At 35.9% G+C, this 18,360-nt stretch overlaps 2 protein-coding genes across 3 annotated transcripts; one reads left to right on the top strand and one right to left on the bottom strand.

Moving 5' to 3' along the window:
• Nucleotides 1–568: 568 nt before the first annotated feature.
• On the bottom strand, nucleotides 569–2,183 carry LOC120627090 (DNA polymerase delta subunit 3-like). Its single transcript, XM_039894937.1, has one exon. The coding sequence runs from the start codon at nucleotides 2,075–2,077 to the stop codon at nucleotides 617–619; it is 1,461 nt and encodes a 486-aa protein (XP_039750871.1). The 5' UTR covers nucleotides 2,078–2,183; the 3' UTR covers nucleotides 569–616.
• A 1,520-nt stretch (nucleotides 2,184–3,703) lies between these two features.
• LOC120626916 (LIM and senescent cell antigen-like-containing domain protein 2) lies at nucleotides 3,704–15,814 on the top strand. Of its 2 annotated transcripts, XM_039894717.1 has the most exons (10): nucleotides 3,704–3,771; nucleotides 9,296–9,450; nucleotides 9,559–9,615; nucleotides 11,131–11,244; nucleotides 11,614–11,726; nucleotides 11,807–11,999; nucleotides 12,485–12,626; nucleotides 13,374–13,490; nucleotides 14,140–14,281; nucleotides 14,934–15,814. In XM_039894717.1, the coding sequence occupies exons 3-10, from the start codon at nucleotides 9,608–9,610 to the stop codon at nucleotides 15,122–15,124; spliced, it is 1,020 nt and encodes a 339-aa protein (XP_039750651.1). In that variant the 5' UTR covers nucleotides 3,704–3,771; nucleotides 9,296–9,450; nucleotides 9,559–9,607; the 3' UTR covers nucleotides 15,125–15,814. The 2 variants fall into 2 exon arrangements, with proteins under 2 accessions (XP_039750651.1, XP_039750652.1); XM_039894718.1 differs by lacking the exon at nucleotides 9,559–9,615.
• The last annotated feature ends 2,546 nt before the right edge of the window (nucleotides 15,815–18,360 follow it).

The raw sequence follows: 18,360 nt of genomic DNA, 5'->3' as shown, positions 1-18,360 counted from the left end.
TTTGAAATTCCTTTAATCATTTACATCCCAATTAAGCAATTAATATACATAGCTGTTGCCCGCGACTTTGTCTGCGTTTGATTTTGTTTTTAAAGTATTCAATATGCTAAGCCTTAAATAAGGGGTTTGCTGTCCGCTGATGAGTTCTGTCCTCTATCTCCAACCACATTCATCAGATCTACACAAAGTTTGCGCAAAATTAAACACATATTATAACCTCTATAGTACAAAAATAATTATTTAAATCAGTTATAATTTGTCCAAGTTATGGTGTAAAATCGTTAAACACTTTCATCCCCTCTCCCAAAGGAAATGAATTTAATGTTGGGTTAAAAAGTATCCTATATTACTTCTAACACTTCCAAGAATATGTGTACAAATTTTCATGAGGATTGGTTAAGTAGTTTTTGCGTGAAAGCGTAACAAACAAACTTACATTGGCATTCATAATATTAGTAGAGATATATATATAAAGCCATACAGCAATGATGAATTAATTCAATGAAAACATAAATATTCAAAATCACTTTTATAATTTCGTAAAACTTAACTTATGTAGTAACAAACAATTAATTCAAAACATTCCATGATTCAAGTTGTTATTATAATTTTTATTTTATTTTCTTGTGAAAAAACTGTTTAAAGTTGGCTGTTTTCCTTTTTGAGGAGGAGAGATTTTCTTTTTCGACTTTTTTGGACTACTCTTCTTGGTTTTTATTGGTGATACTTCACAATGCACTTTTCTTGTTTCTTTTTCTATTTTGATGTCTTTCTCCACCTTTATATTTTCATCTTCATTATCAGAACAACTCTCATATATTTCCTCTTTTTTGGTTAATATATATCCATCTTCATCAGTATATGTTTTGTCCACTACCTTTCTTCTCTTTTTAGGATTAACAATCCCAGATGTTATTTTTATACTGTTTGTTGAAGGAGTTGGAGGAATTTCATCATCAGACTCATCATTCATTATATTATTTGTTTCTTGATTATCAACAAATGGATCCTTATCTTCATCACTCTCACTATCTGATACATGCAATACTCTTTTTCTTTTCTTTTCAACCTTTGAGGATTTCTTTGTTTTATTCAGAACTTTATTTTTCTCATCAGGTGCTGGATCTTTTTTACCACTTTTCTTTTCCTCCTTAAATTTGGGTTCCTTCTTTAACTTGCTTTCTATCTCCTCTTTTTCTGTAGTTATTGGATTTTCACTATTTTCATAATCTAAATTCATTTTTTCATCTTCATGTTTGATAACTATAAGTACATTAGACAATTTTTTATTTTGTAAGCCATTTGTTTCTTTAGTGTTTTGTAAACCATTGGTTATATTAGTAGTTTTTTGTAAGCCATTAGGCTTATTAAAGAACGATGAAATACCCTTTTGAGCCTTAGGACCATTTGTTTTAAGAATATTTTGTTTATTGTTAGAGTCCTTTTTTGGGGATGTGACTTCAACTTTGACTTTTGTGTCTGCTTTAATTTCTGTTTGTTTAACAGCGTTTGTTTCTATCACTTGAACATTACTACGGACTTGAGAGACAGGTTTAAGTTCTTGTTTAATTTTCTTATTTACAACAATCAAAGGTTTGTTCTCAGGTCCCACTGCTTCCTGGCTGTTGGTCTTCAATTTACCTATTTCATCATTTGTCCGTTTAATACATTCTTTACTCTTAATTATACCTGGGCATAAACTGTAGTCTTCAAATTTGTGCAATAGTAACAAAGCAACATTATCTACACCTGGAGATCCCTTGCTTACACTATAAACATGATGAAAAAATACAGGACTTAAAGATTTCTTCACTTTGTCTAAATCACTTTCCGTGCATAATGTTGTAATAGCTGTATTATTGGTAGACAATCCCGATATTATATAGCTGATGTTGAGCTGTACATTAGGCTTTTCTTCTTGAATTTTTTTAATAGCATTGCATAGCAATTGTTTACAAGTATTCACATGCATACAAAGATCTTTGCTGAGGGTGATGTACGTCACTATTTTTTCCTCGTCCAATATCATTTCTTCAACCGTGTTTATGTTGGTTTGAATAGAATCTTCAGTATCCATCTCATAAAAAATAATTCACAGATGTCTCTTTAAGTTTTTTATCAAAAATCTGATTTAAAAGCTGGAGGTTCGAACCTCCAGAGTACCTTTTTTAAATTTAGACAAGTCAAATTGACAGTTGACATTGTTTTTAGCGCAATTTATATTTTGTCTGCAGATGTTTGGCAGCCATGAATAGACGTATAATTAATTGCAATGGTAACACTGGTTATTTGAATGCAAACGCAAAGGATTAAGGTGCAGTCCTATTATTACGCAAAATAAGGGTTATCTCTGACAATTTTGAGAAATTAAACGTAATATTAGTACCTTCTGAGAAATTATTTATTACTTGATTGTAAAGAAAGAAAAAGGTCTATATTAGGTCTAAGTAGAAGAAGAAGAAACTAAGAATGATTTTTTGGTAAAATGTATTTAATAATAATATAAAATATGACGCATAATTATTTACTGTTTTCCGTCGATGGACAAAACATCGACCAGTTCTTCTCAGTCTTCATGTTCAATTTAATGATGGGTGATTGTTAGGCTAAATTGGATTTTTTATTATCGACGTTGTAGTTCCCCACCAAGAGTATTCGAAAAACAATCGGCAAACTGCTTTCAAATTAAAATTCAACAATGTTGTTTCATGTAGACCTTATCACAATTCACAGGCAGACAGACATAAAACGTTCATACATTTAACATGTAACACTAATGTTAGTTATGCTGACAACTGCATTCGTTAACTTAAAACTAAAGCTAGGAAGGTTCCCAACGCGCCCTGGTCTAAGAAGAGCCCACAACAAACGTAGCCAGGTTTTTTTTTTTTTTAGCACCATCTCACAGTTGAGTTAATGTTGAGCTATGAAGTTAGAACAATTCATACCCAAGCTTTTTTATCAAACATGTAATCCTTTTATATTATAAAAGGATTTTTCTATAAGCTTACTTTTTATATAAACTTTGAACTTATAAACTGACCTGTAGTCTGTAGGTACTAGGAACACTGCATTGGCGATGTGCCGGATGGTTAGTTCGCGCCTCATTGCGTGTTTCGTCTATCGTTATTAGTAGTTTACTTTATTCATTCGGTCTTTGATTCATTTTTTTCGAAGGTCTCAAGCACGGGTGACTCGTTAGTGCGGGACTTTAATGAAAAAATAAAAGAAGGAAATATTGAAATAAGTTAAGTTTAAGTCTTGTTTACATTCTGTAACACGTTAAACTGTAATGTTCAGTAGTTAACGTACTTAGATTCAATTCTCTGTAAGCGTAAATTACAAACCTGAATGTCTTTCTGGAATAAAATAAATAAAAAACCTATAATTAAAATACCACTAATCTAAAGGTGCATTTAAACTATCAAATTACACTACTAATACGTTTTCTCAATCGATGGAGCGCCATGGCTTATTTTCTGCAAGACTAAATATTAGTGGACTAAAATACAATACTTATTTGTATTTTGTCACCCAGCGCACGCACCACAAATTAATATGATACTACGCACGCACGCGCAAGTCCCTATTTTTTTATATACGAGTACGAATATAATCGACTAAACTGAACAATCTACTCATTCGATTACTTTAGTAAAAATCGCCAGCGATATTATAGTTCAATTCCTTCAATTCAAACTTCATTCACAGTGACAGAGATGACTACATAAATGTGACAGAAATTGACTATTGTACAAATTAGTAACATAGGTAATGGTTCGGCGGGAAACTTCGTACATGGCGGACGCGGTTTTTTCAAATTTTTCTTTGATTTTATTGTAAACTCGTCTTGAAAAGGATTTGGTGTTGTTTATATTGAACTGTAACTTGGCCTGTCAATTAGTGCACACGTGTTAGTGAGATTCCGGTGTAATTTCGGTGTTTTATGTGAATTTACACAGCAGCAGAAATAGTTGTCATTGGTGATATTCGTATAAATCTAACCGTATTTGGTGTTGGTTAAATATTTATTATGTGTCTGTAGTTATAGTGTTTCCAGTAAAATGGATCTAGATACACCTCCTGAGCCGCCCGACCCGGGGGCATCAGCCTCGTCTCGCAAACGACAAGGAGAGGATACCAACGTATATGCGGCCAAAAAAACTATAACTGATCCTACTCAGGTAAACCCATCCGTTCAAAGCCTTTACATACATCCTTCCTTCACCGAAGGCGCCAAGTCATACTCTGACGATGATAATGGGCCTTTTATTGTCCAAGTCTCACGGGAAGTGGAGGACCCATCCTCTGGAGCGTCATTACGGGCTATAAATTTCGGTCAATTCTTGCACAAACACAAAATTGGTTCAATTATCCACGACGGCGTCAAAAATATAGGCCGCAACAAAATTACTGTAGAGTTTACTTCTGCCCAAGCTGCCAACAACTTTCTGGTTAGTCCAGTTTTGAAGTTATGCAAATATAGAGCTATAATTCCCACATACAACATAACCAGAATGGGGCTGGTGAAAGGAGTTCCCGTGGACTGGTCGATGGACGAGCTTGTTGATTCGCTAGAGCTCCCGCCTGGCTGTGGTGAGGTTCTGAAATCAAGGCGACTGAATAGAAAATCTGTCACAGAGGGTGTCATCACTTGGGTGCCTACCCAATCTGTTGTCCTAACCTTCAGGGGGCAAATGCTTCCTGCTAAGGTATATTCATACCACACCTCACTGCCAGTTGAAACATATAAACTTCCAACAATACAGTGCCAGAACTGCTGTCGTTTTGGCCACATTAAAACAATCTGCAGATCTAAGCCCAGATGCTACAGATGTGCTCAGCCCCATACAGGTGACTCATGTTTGGTCATCAAGGAATTATCTACATGTTTACACTGCTCTGGTAGTCATTTTGCTACTGATAAAGACTGCCCAGAATTCTCCAGGCAGCAATCTATTAAAATGGTCATGTCTCAGAATAATAAATCTTACATTGAAGCATCATCTCAGTTTCCTCCTGTCCGCAGGTCCTATGCTGAGATAACAAAAGAAATGTTTACTCCTACTAATGTAACTTCCACCAAAACCTCCTACCGGCAAACAGTTTTCCGCTCTCCTCGTCCCCGAGCTCCTCTAGCAAAGGGCTACGATAAAAAAGCTGTTCAGTCTATTGTCGGTGATTACTCCTCATCCCTTCCTAATGGATGCGCTCTCAACAACAATGTTGAGAACCCTCCCTCCCAAGGTAAAATGCTTGAGTTTATCTCCGAATTTCTACTTAGTATTGTCGCTCCATGTAGTGAAATTCCCTTACCGCCCAACGTTGCCAAAAACTTAAGCCAACTTTTTAAACTACTCCAAAATGGGCCCAATAACCCTGCTACAGTGGAACTGTAAAAGTTTACGTCCCAAGAAACATGAGTTAATCTCTCTGATTAACCTTCATAATCCCACCATTCTTGCCATCTCGGAGACATGGTTGAGGCCTGGTTCACGATTACGGGTGCCGGGCTTCTCCTGTTTGAGGGATGACAGGAGTGATGGGTATGCAGGCAGTGCTGTATTTCTACGGCACTCCCTCCCCTACACCCAAATCGCTCTTCCTTCCCACAGTCAACAGATCAATGCTGTTGCTGTCCGTACCCTAGACATATCTTTTGTATCTCTGTATATTCCTCATCCCTCATCTTCTATTATTCCCGAATTACAAGCAATCTTGTCGTCCCTTCCCAGCCCTATCATAGCCATGGGTGATTTTAACACCCACCACACGATGTGGGGGTGCCATGCTAGTGACGGGTTTTCTCCATTGCTGATTGATTTACTTGATGATGTCAGTCTTTGCATCCTCAATGACGGTTCTCCTACTCGAAGGGTATACCCCAATCAGAACCCTAAATCAGCGGTTGATCTCACCCTATGTTCGGCTAACCTAGCATCGCGCCTGACTTGGAACGTGCTACAGTCAACCTGTGGCAGTGATCATTTTCCTATAATTGTTACATTAAATAATAAATCCTTACCTACCCCTAACTATGATCCCCTTTTAAAGTATAAACTTAAAAAAGCAAATTGGGAAGATTATGCCCTATCCGTTGATTGCATTGTAGACACTCTGCCCGATTTGGAAAGTGATGGAAACATTCTGGTATGCTATGATCTCTTTTTAAAATCTCTTATATCTTCGGCCGATTCCCATATTCCAAAAAAACACCCTGTGAAAAATCCGCTGCTTTCCTCTCCTTGGTGGGATGATGAATGCAGCGATTTATTTGGTAAAAGATCTGCTGCAGAAGAATTATACTCAGCCTGCATGACTCAGGATAACTTTAATAGTTACCAAAAACTAGATGCTAAAATTAAAAGATTAGTCTTCAAAAAGAAAAGAGCAAGTTGGACGCAGTTCTGTGAATCGCTTAGCCCTCGTTCACCCTCCACCATTGTGTGGGAAAATATGAGGAGATTCCGTCGCTCCCTGAGCCACGTTGATCCTTCCTCAAATAATCCTTCTGACTGGCTTAACAACTTTGCAGACAAATTAGCTCCACCTTATGTTCCCTATGTGGACTCATTTCTAACTACTACGCCAGCTCCAGCTACGGATGAAATGGATGCCCCCTTTTCCTTTTCTGAGCTTCAAATTGCTCTCAATGGTCTAAAAGATACAGCTCCAGGGGAAGATGGCGTTCCATATTCTTTCCTGGCTAACTTAAATGACAAAGCTAAAATTTATTACCTTAAAATAATCAATAAATGTTTGGAAACTGGTTCTATCCCAAACTCCTGGAAATCTCAAATTGTTATTCCTATCCTTAAACCTTATAAAAATCCCCTTAATTCAAATTCATATAGACCCATAGCTTTGTCATCTACTTTAGCTAAAGTTACAGAACATCTCCTTAAAAACCGACTGGAATGGTTAATGGAAAGTAGAAATATTCTCCCCTCCTCCCAATTTGGGTTTCGGAAGGGTATGAGTACAACAGACAGTCTCAGTGTATTAACAACAGATATTAGATTAGCCTTTACAAAAGGAGAGTACCTTGTGGGTGCTTTTCTTGATATTGCTTCTGCATATGATAATGTCCTACTTCCGGTGCTCAGGCAGAAACTACTTAAGCTGAGTGTTCCCTCGAGGATGGTTCATTTCATATGTAATCTGCTGTTTTGCAGATATGTTCTGGTAAAGCATCAGAATAATTCTCTTCCCCCCAGATTAATCTGGAAAGGCCTCCCTCAAGGCTCTGTTCTCAGTCCTCTGCTCTATAGCATATATACCCACGACCTCGAATTGTCTGTTTCTAGTTTTTGTACCATTTTACAATATGCTGATGATATTGTCCTCTATCACAGCTCAGGCAGTATAGAGGAAGTATCCTGTCGTATCAATTCTGCTTTGTATTATCTAGGCCAGTGGCTGTCTGACCATGGCTTGTCCCTATCAGTGGGCAAATGTCAGGCAGTGGTATTTACAAGGAAGAGATACCTCCCGAACCTCAACATCTCATTTGAAGGTCAAGCAATCAACCTTGCAGTTAAAGCTAAATTTTTAGGTGTTTATTTAGACACACGACTGAATGGAATTGCTCATTCTGAACACATTATCAAAAAATGTGAAAAAGGCATCAATGTACTACGAGCAATAGCGGGAGTTTGGTGGGGTGCTCACCCCTATACTTTAAAATTATTATATAATGCCTTAGTACGTAGCCACATGGATTACTGTATGTTTGTTTTAGAGCCTTTTAATAAATCAGCTGCTGAAAAGTTAAATAAAATTCAGTATAGATGCCTTAGAATTATTCTAGGTGCAATGAAATCCTCCCCCACTAATGCTTTGCAGGTAGAATGCGTTGACCCTCCTCTATCCATCCGTCGACAATATCTATGTGACCGCTTTATCAGCAAGATGTTACAGCTGTCATCCCATCCTCTTTGGCACCGACTAAGCCAACTATCACACGCACCTTGCTCCCGTAACTCGTCTTCCTACTTGCTAGATAGTTTCCTAAAGTATACCAGCCTTCCTAATCCCCTGACATCTTTCACAATCAACCCACTATATTCAACCCCATTTAAAGCATTAATATACAACCCTTCCATCATCACAGATCTAGGTCTGAGTAAAGGATCCCCAGATACCAATATCAAACTACAAAAGCATATTAGTCAAAATTGGTCAAATCATCTTATTATATATACTGATGCTTCAAAGCTGTCTCCAGAAGGTTGTGTTGGTGCTGCATGTTGGGTTCCTGTTTACAGAATTGTTTTAAAATTTAAATGCCCTCCCGAGTCTTCTGTGTTTACCGGAGAGGCCATTGCTCTTTTGGAAGCAATCCTGTTTGCACTGTCCCATAACGTACAACAGACGGTTATTCTGACTGACTCTTTAAGCTGTTTAATGTCTATTAAAGAAAACCCCTTTCGCAGCAAATCACGATTTCCCATTATCTTAAAAATCCGGAAGGCTCTGCTCTCTTGCAATCAAAAAGGACTATTCATCTTACTGGTTTGGATTCCAAGCCACTCAGGTATTCCAGGAAACGAGACTGCTGACTCATGTGCCAAAACAGCTGTTGAGTCAGGTTCTCTAGATCATTTTAAAAATTCATCGCATGACCTATGTACTCTTGCCAAAACATATATGGAAACAGCCTGGAAAATTTTTTGGAATGATTCCAAATTGGTTAAGGGTAAGTTTTACGCTACCATCCAACAAAACATACCAAGACAACCCTGGTTTTGTCACTCTCGGAGTACAAATCGCTGGACTTCATCCACAATTTCCCGATTGCGTCTTGGTCATGCTAGCACACCTGTACATCTGGCCAAACTCCGGATAAGGGACAACTCCATCTGTGAGTGTGGCTTGGATGAGGGCACTATAACTCATATTATTTTTAACTGTCCCAAACTTACCTATCCCCTCTATGACGTTCTTCCTCCCAAAGTCCCCCGTCCTTTGAGTGTTAAATGTTTTTTAATGTTTGTTTTCAGTCCTTATTGTAGATTTTTATGTAAATATATAGTAAGTAATAAAATTAAAGTGTAATGTACAAAAAATATCCGTGTTAGATATATATGCATGTGTTGTCTGTGCTGCCTTAGGTTAAAGAGCTAACTAGCTAATAACAACTATTTCTTGGTACAAATTCAAAATTAACTTTTCATTAGTTTCACCGATCAATCTCCTTCGTGCCTTCTTCATCTACAAGACATTGGCGAAGTACCTTGTGCCCAGTTGGCACAGACAAAAGCCATAAACAAGAATTGAATTGAATTGAACATAGGTAATATAGTGACGTCATGTAAAATTGTTTATTTATGCCTTAGTTTCTTATTCTGGACACCTAAATTCAATTAAAGTTAAACGCCTAGTGTATTGCGGCATTCTTAATTGTATAAAGACTACCGTTTATAGTTTTTTCTACTTATAAAATTCCAGGTAAGCATTAGTTTAACATAAGGCATCTATTTTTGGTTGTATTACATCATTTACAAAAAAAGTTTACACAAACAACTATTTCAATTGATTTGTTTTTATTTCCGACAGAATAAAGGACAGGAAGTTATTTAATAGTATTTTGAATTACTGGTGAAAAATGCCTGGGTAAGGAATTTTTGGGAGTGGTCACTGAATGACCAAGATAGATCATCTCTTTATTAGCTAAGCTAATTTATCACATTTCACAAGAATTAACGGTATCGTCATTAGTTCAAAATTGCATTAATTGCACATTATAAGACATTGGTGCTATCACTCTGTTGTATTAAAACATAAATAACCTCACTACCTACATTAAGAAATATCATTTAATTCCATCATAACCTTAACATACTTCAATAACTTTATCTTGCTATCAATGCTTTCTTAATACAAATCACTTAACAGAACATGGTCAAAATCAACTTGTAATAAAATAACTATGTTAGTTTGTAGGCGGGTATGAATATATTAATTGCTGAAGGTCCAAGGTCTACCTTTATTATGAAATAATCATCTTATTTAAAAACATAAATTACAGTTTTAGTACTAGGTCTAGACACAAATGGTGTTGAACAGTATTACAGTTTGCTTAAAGTTGGTTTGCAGTTTCAATGCTGTTATTAAACTGTCATTAAGCTTTTCCAAAACTTAAATTTTGCAGCTGGCATACAGTTCTTATGCAGACTGTGTGTCTAGTTTGTTCTAGTTTTGTCTATATTTATGAATTCCTTTGGTTAAGTAGGACCTAAATTCTGTACATACAATACATTTAAATCATAACACTCACAACCACAACTTGTGATGTGAATTCTCGATCTTTGTTAGAGTATTGAGTTGGCATAGAAAAACACAGGCCTAATATTTCCTCCTCCCCCTAAGTTGTTTACTCTAAACAGAATGGGCTCACTTGATAAATCATTTTATCTGGCTATGCATCCACTGTGATGCATTTCCATTTGTCTATGGACATCCATTGTCTAATGCTCAATAGTCCCAGTAAATCATTTGGTAGTTAAACCCCCAGATCCCACTAACCTAAGTATAAATAAATGTTCATGATGTTGTGGGATCAGACCAATTCAATTCATTCATAGTAATTTTAAGCGTTACTCTACCCACATCAATCAATGCCTAATTGGCTTGAGCTTATATGAGAATGTTGTATGTATTATGGTAAAAAACAACATCCATTTTTTGGCCACTGTTGTGTCACATGGCATCTGCCCAAGGCAAGCATATTTGTATTCCTTTGAAGTTTTTTTGGATTGGTTTAAGCTTACCACATTGATAACTCTAAAGGGAGACCTAAAGATGGTAAAAAGAAAATTTTCCTACTATTTCTTTGAATCTTATATGTGCTAAATAAATAGGCTCTCCAAAGACAATTCACTACAGTGAAGAATACAGACATAATAATAACATTCCAGTCTAATATGTGTATTTAAATGTTTTACTTAATAACATGAAATAATATCTCTGATGTGTAAACAATTAATTACCTACAGCAGTCATATTCTGTTTACTGTGACTTACTTATTTTCCTTAAGGATGATGAATATTTTCCTGTGCTTGAAATGGGACAGTATTTTGTGATTTTTTACTATTTGTAACTGGTGAATAATTATTCTCGTATTTCAGAATTGCTACCATGTCTTTGGATAATATGTTTTGTACCCGTTGTGGGGATGGTTTTGAAACGAATGAAAAAATTGTGAACTCCAATGGTGAACTTTGGCATACAGGTTGTTTTGTGTAAGTAAAACTTTAATCTTTGTCAGGTTAAAAATTACTTTATTCATTACGTTTTAGTCCTTATCAGCTTTCATAAGTGTCAATTTAAGTAATACAGTATACATTTAAAGTTATATAGGTATGTCATATTGCTAAAAGACACTAGTAGGATTGCTTATTTTTAGTAGGTGTGGCGTGACAAGTGTGTGCACATACTAAAAGTTAAATTCCCTCAAATGTCAAGTTTAATTAAAGCCTCATATTAGTTTAAAAATTCAAGATTTTAGAATCTAGAAACATTACTTCCATTCATTAATTTATTGTTAGAACCAAATACTTACTGAAACTTCTCAGAATTATTAAAATTACTAGGTTGTTTATTTGTTACAGGTGTGCTCAGTGTTTCCGAGTCTTTCCAGATGGAGTGTTTTATGAATTTGAAGGTCGCAAGTACTGTGAGAGGGATTTCCAAGTTCTTTTTGCACCATGCTGTGGAAAGTGTCGTAAGTAATTATACTTATCTAAGTAATTAGAAATGACTAGACTAGATATCAGACACTAAGTAATATATCTGTTTCCTTAGGCGAGTTTGTGATTGGTCGCGTTATAAAGGCGATGAACTCAAACTGGCATCCGGCTTGCTTTCGTTGTGAGGAGTGCAACGTGGAGTTGGCCGATGCTGGCTTCATCAAGCATGCGGGGCGCGCGCTATGCCACGCTTGCAACGCTCGCATCAAGGCTGACGGATTGCAGAACTACATTTGCCATAAATGCCAGTAAGTCTTCGATCAAACCTGAGAAATGTTTTTTTTAAGTGTGTCTACTTAAGAATCGTTGTGATTTAAAACTCGATGAAAAGAAAATAGGTTATAATACATTCGCACACATGCATGGTAGAGAATGAGAGAGAATACTATATATCGTTTTACATTAAAATAATCAAAAATTTAAGCTTGGTAAAAAATTATAAATCATACAATTATCCTAATACTTAAAGATTTTATACTAAGATTTTGTAGTTAATCAACATTTCTTAAATATAGTTCAACGGGTACATACCACGACAATATTTTTGGATATCCCAATACTCCTGATCCTCCATATCCATATCAATCTCTCGTAGACTACTTTGCAAAAACCTAACGTACGTAATTATCGTCTTTTTACCGCCTCGACTCCTGACTAATCTCAAAGTTCTCGAGAATTACGGAGCAGAAACACTGTGACTTTGACCTTAGTAAATTTGGTTTGGTTTTGCCAGTGGCGTGATCGACGGCGAACCGCTGCGTTACCGCGGCGAGGTGTACCACGGGTACCACTTCGCGTGCGCCACGTGCGGCGTGGAGCTCGACCACACCGCCCGCGAGGTCAAGAACAGACCCGGCTACGCTGCCAATGACGTGGTATGAATTGTATACAAGCAGTTGTCCTTCGTCCGCGTCTATTTTTTTTTCTCCATAGGATACTTACATCTATACAGCCCTAGCGGAAACTAACAGCCCTGGCTAAAATAAACATTCGCAGCCAAAATTGCCAGACCTAGCTGCAATCGCTTACTGCCGAAAATATGATCAAAATCGTTGCGGGACGTATAGTTAGCATACAAACCATACTCTAAAATAGACTATTATCAAAACACTTTGCAGTTGCATTCTTAATTTACTCTGGTTACAATACTAATACCAGTCAGTCAACTCAATACGCCAATCTCGGACGTGTCTGGAAGCAGCCACGTCATGTTCCAAACATTCTCATATTAAAGTTATCTCCGAATTTAATATTATAAAGAGGTTTTTGAGTTTGTGACGTTGTAGGGGGTAGTCTCTGGATCTAATGACCTGATGATGAAATTATTTTACCAATAGAAAGCTACGTAATTTTGGAGTGTCATAGGCTATGTATTGACCTGAAAAATGAGAAGAACTTTTCGTGAGAGTCGGATTTACAAAGAAAGTCTGAAAAAAATGATCGATCGAAATTGTTTCTTACGAACGCTCGCGCGGCTCTACTAGTAGTGTATAAAGGCCATTTTTGACAATTCGATAAATTCTAGTTTAGTCAATTATACACAAACTTCAACCGTACCTGGTTAAGTATTACAGGATCTCACTAGCGGTCGCCTTCTAGTAACCTTCTAAATATTATTTCAGAACAATCTCTTTTGTCTGCGTTGCCATGATAAAATGGGTATTCCCATTTGCGGCGCTTGTCGACGTCCCATCGAGGAGAGAATAGTGACCGCCCTCGGCAAGCACTGGCATGTTGAGGTAAGTCCGTCTTTTTATTACGTATGTACTCTCGTGATTCTTGGCCAAAAGATGCCAAAATAGTTCAAAGCCATTCGGGGTTTTTTTTTTTTTTTTAATAATTTAATATACTACGACAACGCACACATCGCCATCTAGCCCCAAAGTAAGCGTAGCCGTGTTATGGGTACCTAGATGACTGATGAATATTTTTATGAATGATATACATAAATACTTAGAATATACATATAAACGCCCGGACACTGAAAAACATCCATGCTCATCACATAAAACATTTTCCTGTTGTGGGAATTGAACCCACGGCCTCCAAGGCCTCTGAATGCAGGGTCGCTGCAAACTGCGCCAATCTATCGTCAATTTTTATTATCAAGGAGTATAATAATAAAGGTTGCAAAGCGGTTGCTGAGTAACGCCCTGTTTTGTCTCCTTTTTCGAATGTCAAACTTCAAAAAAAATTGGATCATTATTTAATTTTTATTTATTATCTCATCTATTTAATTTTGTTACATTCAATTTAGTAATAAAACAACGGAAAATCAAAATACTAAGTATTAGTCGCACTTATGAACACGGCGTGTGCCGAGTATTGGAAGTAGCCGACGCAACGCATTCAAGGAGCGCAACCTTTCATAACCCTATTGTTTTGCAGCATTTCGTGTGCGCGAAATGTGAGAAGCCCTTCCACGGGCACCGGCACTACGAGAAGAAGGGCCTGGCGTACTGCGAGCAGCACTACCACCAACTGTTCGGTAACCTGTGCTACGTTTGCAACCAGGTTATTGCTGGAGACGGTATGTATAAAGGGTAATACACCCAGTTGTAGACACTTTTTTCGGACAGTTTAAAGGGGTTAAAAAGGTGCACGGTCGAGGCCACTTAAATAAATAGTCAGAGCCGTAATCAGGGCGCCCTGGAAATTTAATTTTTCTCTTCGTTTTGAGGTGGTTAACGACAAGACATTTATTTCAACGTATTATTATTAACTAATTAATGTGATTGAGTAAAACGCCAGGGAGATCGTGAAAGAAACGGGAAAGAGGTTCGTGAGGTTCACTGCTCATGCATAATTACGTTAACGTGAAATCTGTAGGAGATTTCATTATGACAAAAAAAATCTTATTTTTGCAGAAATTTGGAGTTGTGGATATAAATTGCAAATTATACTTAAAAAACTGACATACAGCTATAGTAAGTTGTTGTTACACAGCCTAAAATTATTGATAAACATACGAAATAACAAATAATTCATATATACCGATATTTTCAAAGTTCAAGCGATACAAAATTATGTTTATATAGACGTGACGTCATTACTTTGAATTCGGCGTTTCGAGAGATTTTGCAGTTTTATTTATTGAAAAATACCAATCTCACGTTTTTCATAATACGTGAATAGTATATACTTATATTAATATTTTATTACTGTCATCGTGCCTATTGCAGTGTTCACGGCGCTGAACAAGGCGTGGTGCGTGCACCACTTCGCGTGCGCGGTGTGCGACACCGCGCTCAGCACGCGTAGCAAGTTCTACGAGTACGACGAGCGCCCCGCCTGCCGCCGATGCTACGAGCGCCTCCCCGCAGAGCTACGGCGTCGGCTGCGGCGCGCGCACAACTACACCTTACGCCGATGAGCACGTGCCAAGACGTCAGCACACCATCACTCCAATTATCATCCTCATCAACATTATAACCTATATACAACTTGTAACCGAATAACGAAATACTTTTGAAGGGTGCATAATTATATTTCATAAGGAATCACCCTGTAAAAAGAAACATATTTATTTTTCTATACAAACTATTTCAAAAAATTCTAAATGTTCTCTTTTGACAACCCTAATGAAGATAATAGACTGCCACGTGCATAGTTAGACGCTACGTGTCGCGTACCTAATAAAGAGACAGGAGTCATTTCATTATATTGTATCTGATTTCTTTCAACTATGGCAGATGTATACTCTAAAACTATTAGCGTTTCGGTGTCACTTATAAGTCTCAGAGACAGTAAATAATGTACATCTAAAGCCTCTGAAGTAATATTTCGGTTTTCATTTACACATTGTATAGACGTCCACTCCTTGACATAAGCCTTTTGTCTGGAAAATGTTTTTCAGTCGCTATAAGTATGTATGTATATTATTCGTAAAAATATTCATCAGTCATCTTAGTACCCGTAACACAAGCTTGCGTAGGTTTTGGGGCTAGATGGCGATATGTGTATTGTGGATATATATATTTTTTTTATTTAAACCCCCAGCACAGCTAGCATTGTATTGTATTTATTGGGTGGACACTTGTCATTGCCAAGGGGGGGGGGGGAGGGGGGGATATCTTCCCTGTGTAGGGACAATTATTGCACTCTATTCTCCATGTTTATAGACAAAGGTTTTACTGCTGTCCTGGCCGGTTTAGGTAACTAATCCACGGTCTAAACAAAATTTCAAAGAAAAGGATAATTAATTAAAACAAGCTTGGCGTCATTTGCTTGCCAAAAGAGTACATGTACTACATTGTAGTACACTGACTCTCACGCTAACTAACCAAGTTTGTTTACATTAAGTATCTTTTTACACCCTTCGTTTAGTGGAGTAATTTAAATTGACGAACACATCGTCGATTTAAATTCCTCTGTAAATTATTGAAAAATAAACTGGGAGCAATTTAATGCATTATAAAATAAGAAGCTTTAAGTTCAATTTACTCTAAAGTTATAATATCCAAACCTTACGGAAACTGATGGAGAGCTGACTAGACTCCAGAGAAATCACGTGCTCATTTAAGAGTGGTAACATAAAAATCTCAATATATGTATAATCTTATTTTGCTTTTAACCCATAGATTATATCCTATTTAAATACTAATATACTATTACGAACTTTCAATGGAGATGTTGTCGTGTCTGCGGTATAATTTACTAACCAAAAATAAATTTTATATTAGTGTAGCCTGTGGGAAGTTTGTGTCTTAGAATTAAATAAGTATTTAATATTTTTAAAGAATTAAATTAAATTTATTTTATTAAATGTCTGACTGTATGCTTTTAACAAGTGCCTTTTAAACAATAGTTATGTATAAAAATATTATTGTTTACTTTTCTATGATTAAAGTATAACATCCCGCGACAGTGCCTCATATTTCAACTAAGTATAATATAAGACTTATTAAATGTTTATTAAATAATAAAAAAAAAAAAATTATAAAATATAATGTTAGTTTAATTAATGGTGCTTAATGATTTTAATATAACAATTATTGTACTATATTTTGTTTCATTTGTAAGCCGATCGGATGATTGTTATTATTACTAATGTATGTTCTTCTTTTTAAACTTCGTCACTTTAAAAATATTTTTTTAGCACATTACTTCTTTGTTTATGAAGCGATTTTATTTATATTTTGGCATTTGGTCCAAGATTCCATAGATATACCAGAGAACTTCTCAAACCGCTTAGCCGATCTTGATGACCATCATGAAGACGACTGGGATGATTATTAGCAATAGGTTCCCACATAAACAAAAAATTAAAAAAAATATATATTATATATTATATATTAAATATATATTACACAAAACATTACACTTAAATAGAATAGTTAAATTTTAAAAACGGTTGTATTAGTGTAAGTGTTTGTAAGTAAACCTTATAAATAAAATAAAAATAAATAAAATAAACTTTTAAGAAACCTTGTTTTTCCCATGAAGACTCTTATGAAACCTTAGCATACCAGGACTATATGGCTGGCAAGTGGTATTCCATAACTCCAAATAAAACAAGACAAATGTGGCCCTAAGGGATTTATAGACTTCGAGATATCGGTAAGCATATAGAATATGAATTAGTGACTAGTAGTGAGTTCTCTATCTCAAGATTTCTGTCAATGCTCTATTTTCTTCCTCACTGTGGACTTTGTTTTTATATAATACTAGCCGTTTCCAGCCCGCTTCGCTGGGCGAATTGAAAAAGGAAATAAATTACATTTTGTTTCATTTTTATTTATTTTTTTCATATTTTTATTATTCTCCTTTTTTTTATTTTTGTATGAACATAAATAGGCCCTGCGGATAGAACTGTAAGTATCGATATTGTTTAGACTTACTCAAATTCCAAATTCCATCGATTTAGCCTGTATCTTTCATCCAGGTGATTTTTCTCACTAATATTCATTGTAACTTTCAATGTGCAATCATTATAACATGTCCGTGCCTTTCTTCCAAAAATTAATAATAATTGATATGAAGAAAAAAATTTGAAATGAGCATTGAAAGTTTAAGTTAAAGTGATTGCAAGTCTCATATGTGAAGTTGAAATCTGTCTAGGTTCAAGTGCGACGAATTTACTGTTAACTAAAATTTTCTCCGTGACATCAATTTTTTATAGAAAATTAATTGTGCATGTTTTTTATGAATTCTATTGGAATAAGTAACTAAATTTCTTTTCCACATCTCATATGCTTGGAAAATGCATTCATTTTAATCTGTTACATTTCCGCGATCCCGCAATAAAAGAATTCGTCGGTTATGTAGTCTGCAAAAGTAAAATGAATGTAAAATTCTTAGTTCGTTGATTGGATAGCTACATGTAAAGTTAAGTTTTTGAAACCTCTCAATGACTTATTCTCCGCTGCCAAAAAGACGATTGTTGTAAGGAAATACACGAATATCCCTACATACACGAAGATCCCCACCAAATTTGGAGTCTGTAGAAGTTACAGGTTAGAAATAAAAATTTTAGATTTTAACACCCACCCCCGCAATTCCTGTCGGAAGTAGACTTTATTGAAATCCATTTTGAGATGTTCTTTATGTGAATAATAAAAGATTCCTACCATATTTACAATTTTTAGAAGCTATATTTCGAAATTGAAA

Source organism: Pararge aegeria, chromosome 10 (genome assembly GCF_905163445.1).
Source record: "Pararge aegeria chromosome 10, ilParAegt1.1, whole genome shotgun sequence".
Classification (NCBI taxonomy): domain Eukaryota; kingdom Metazoa; phylum Arthropoda; class Insecta; order Lepidoptera; family Nymphalidae; genus Pararge; species Pararge aegeria.
The sequence above is the reverse complement of the archived record's forward strand: the minus strand, read 5'-3'. Positions and strand labels throughout refer to the sequence as shown.

Excerpts from the sequence above, each read along its gene's own strand:
- LOC120627090 (XM_039894937.1), bottom strand. The coding sequence starts at position 2,077 with ATGGATACTGAAGATTCTATTCAAACCAACATAAACACGGTTGAAGAA.
- LOC120626916 (XM_039894717.1), top strand. Across the intron at positions 12,627-13,373 it reads GCTACGCTGCCAATGACGTG|AACAATCTCTTTTGTCTGCG; the intron begins GTATGAATTGTA and ends ATATTATTTCAG. Across the intron at positions 13,491-14,139 it reads GCAAGCACTGGCATGTTGAG|CATTTCGTGTGCGCGAAATG; the intron begins GTAAGTCCGTCT and ends ATTGTTTTGCAG.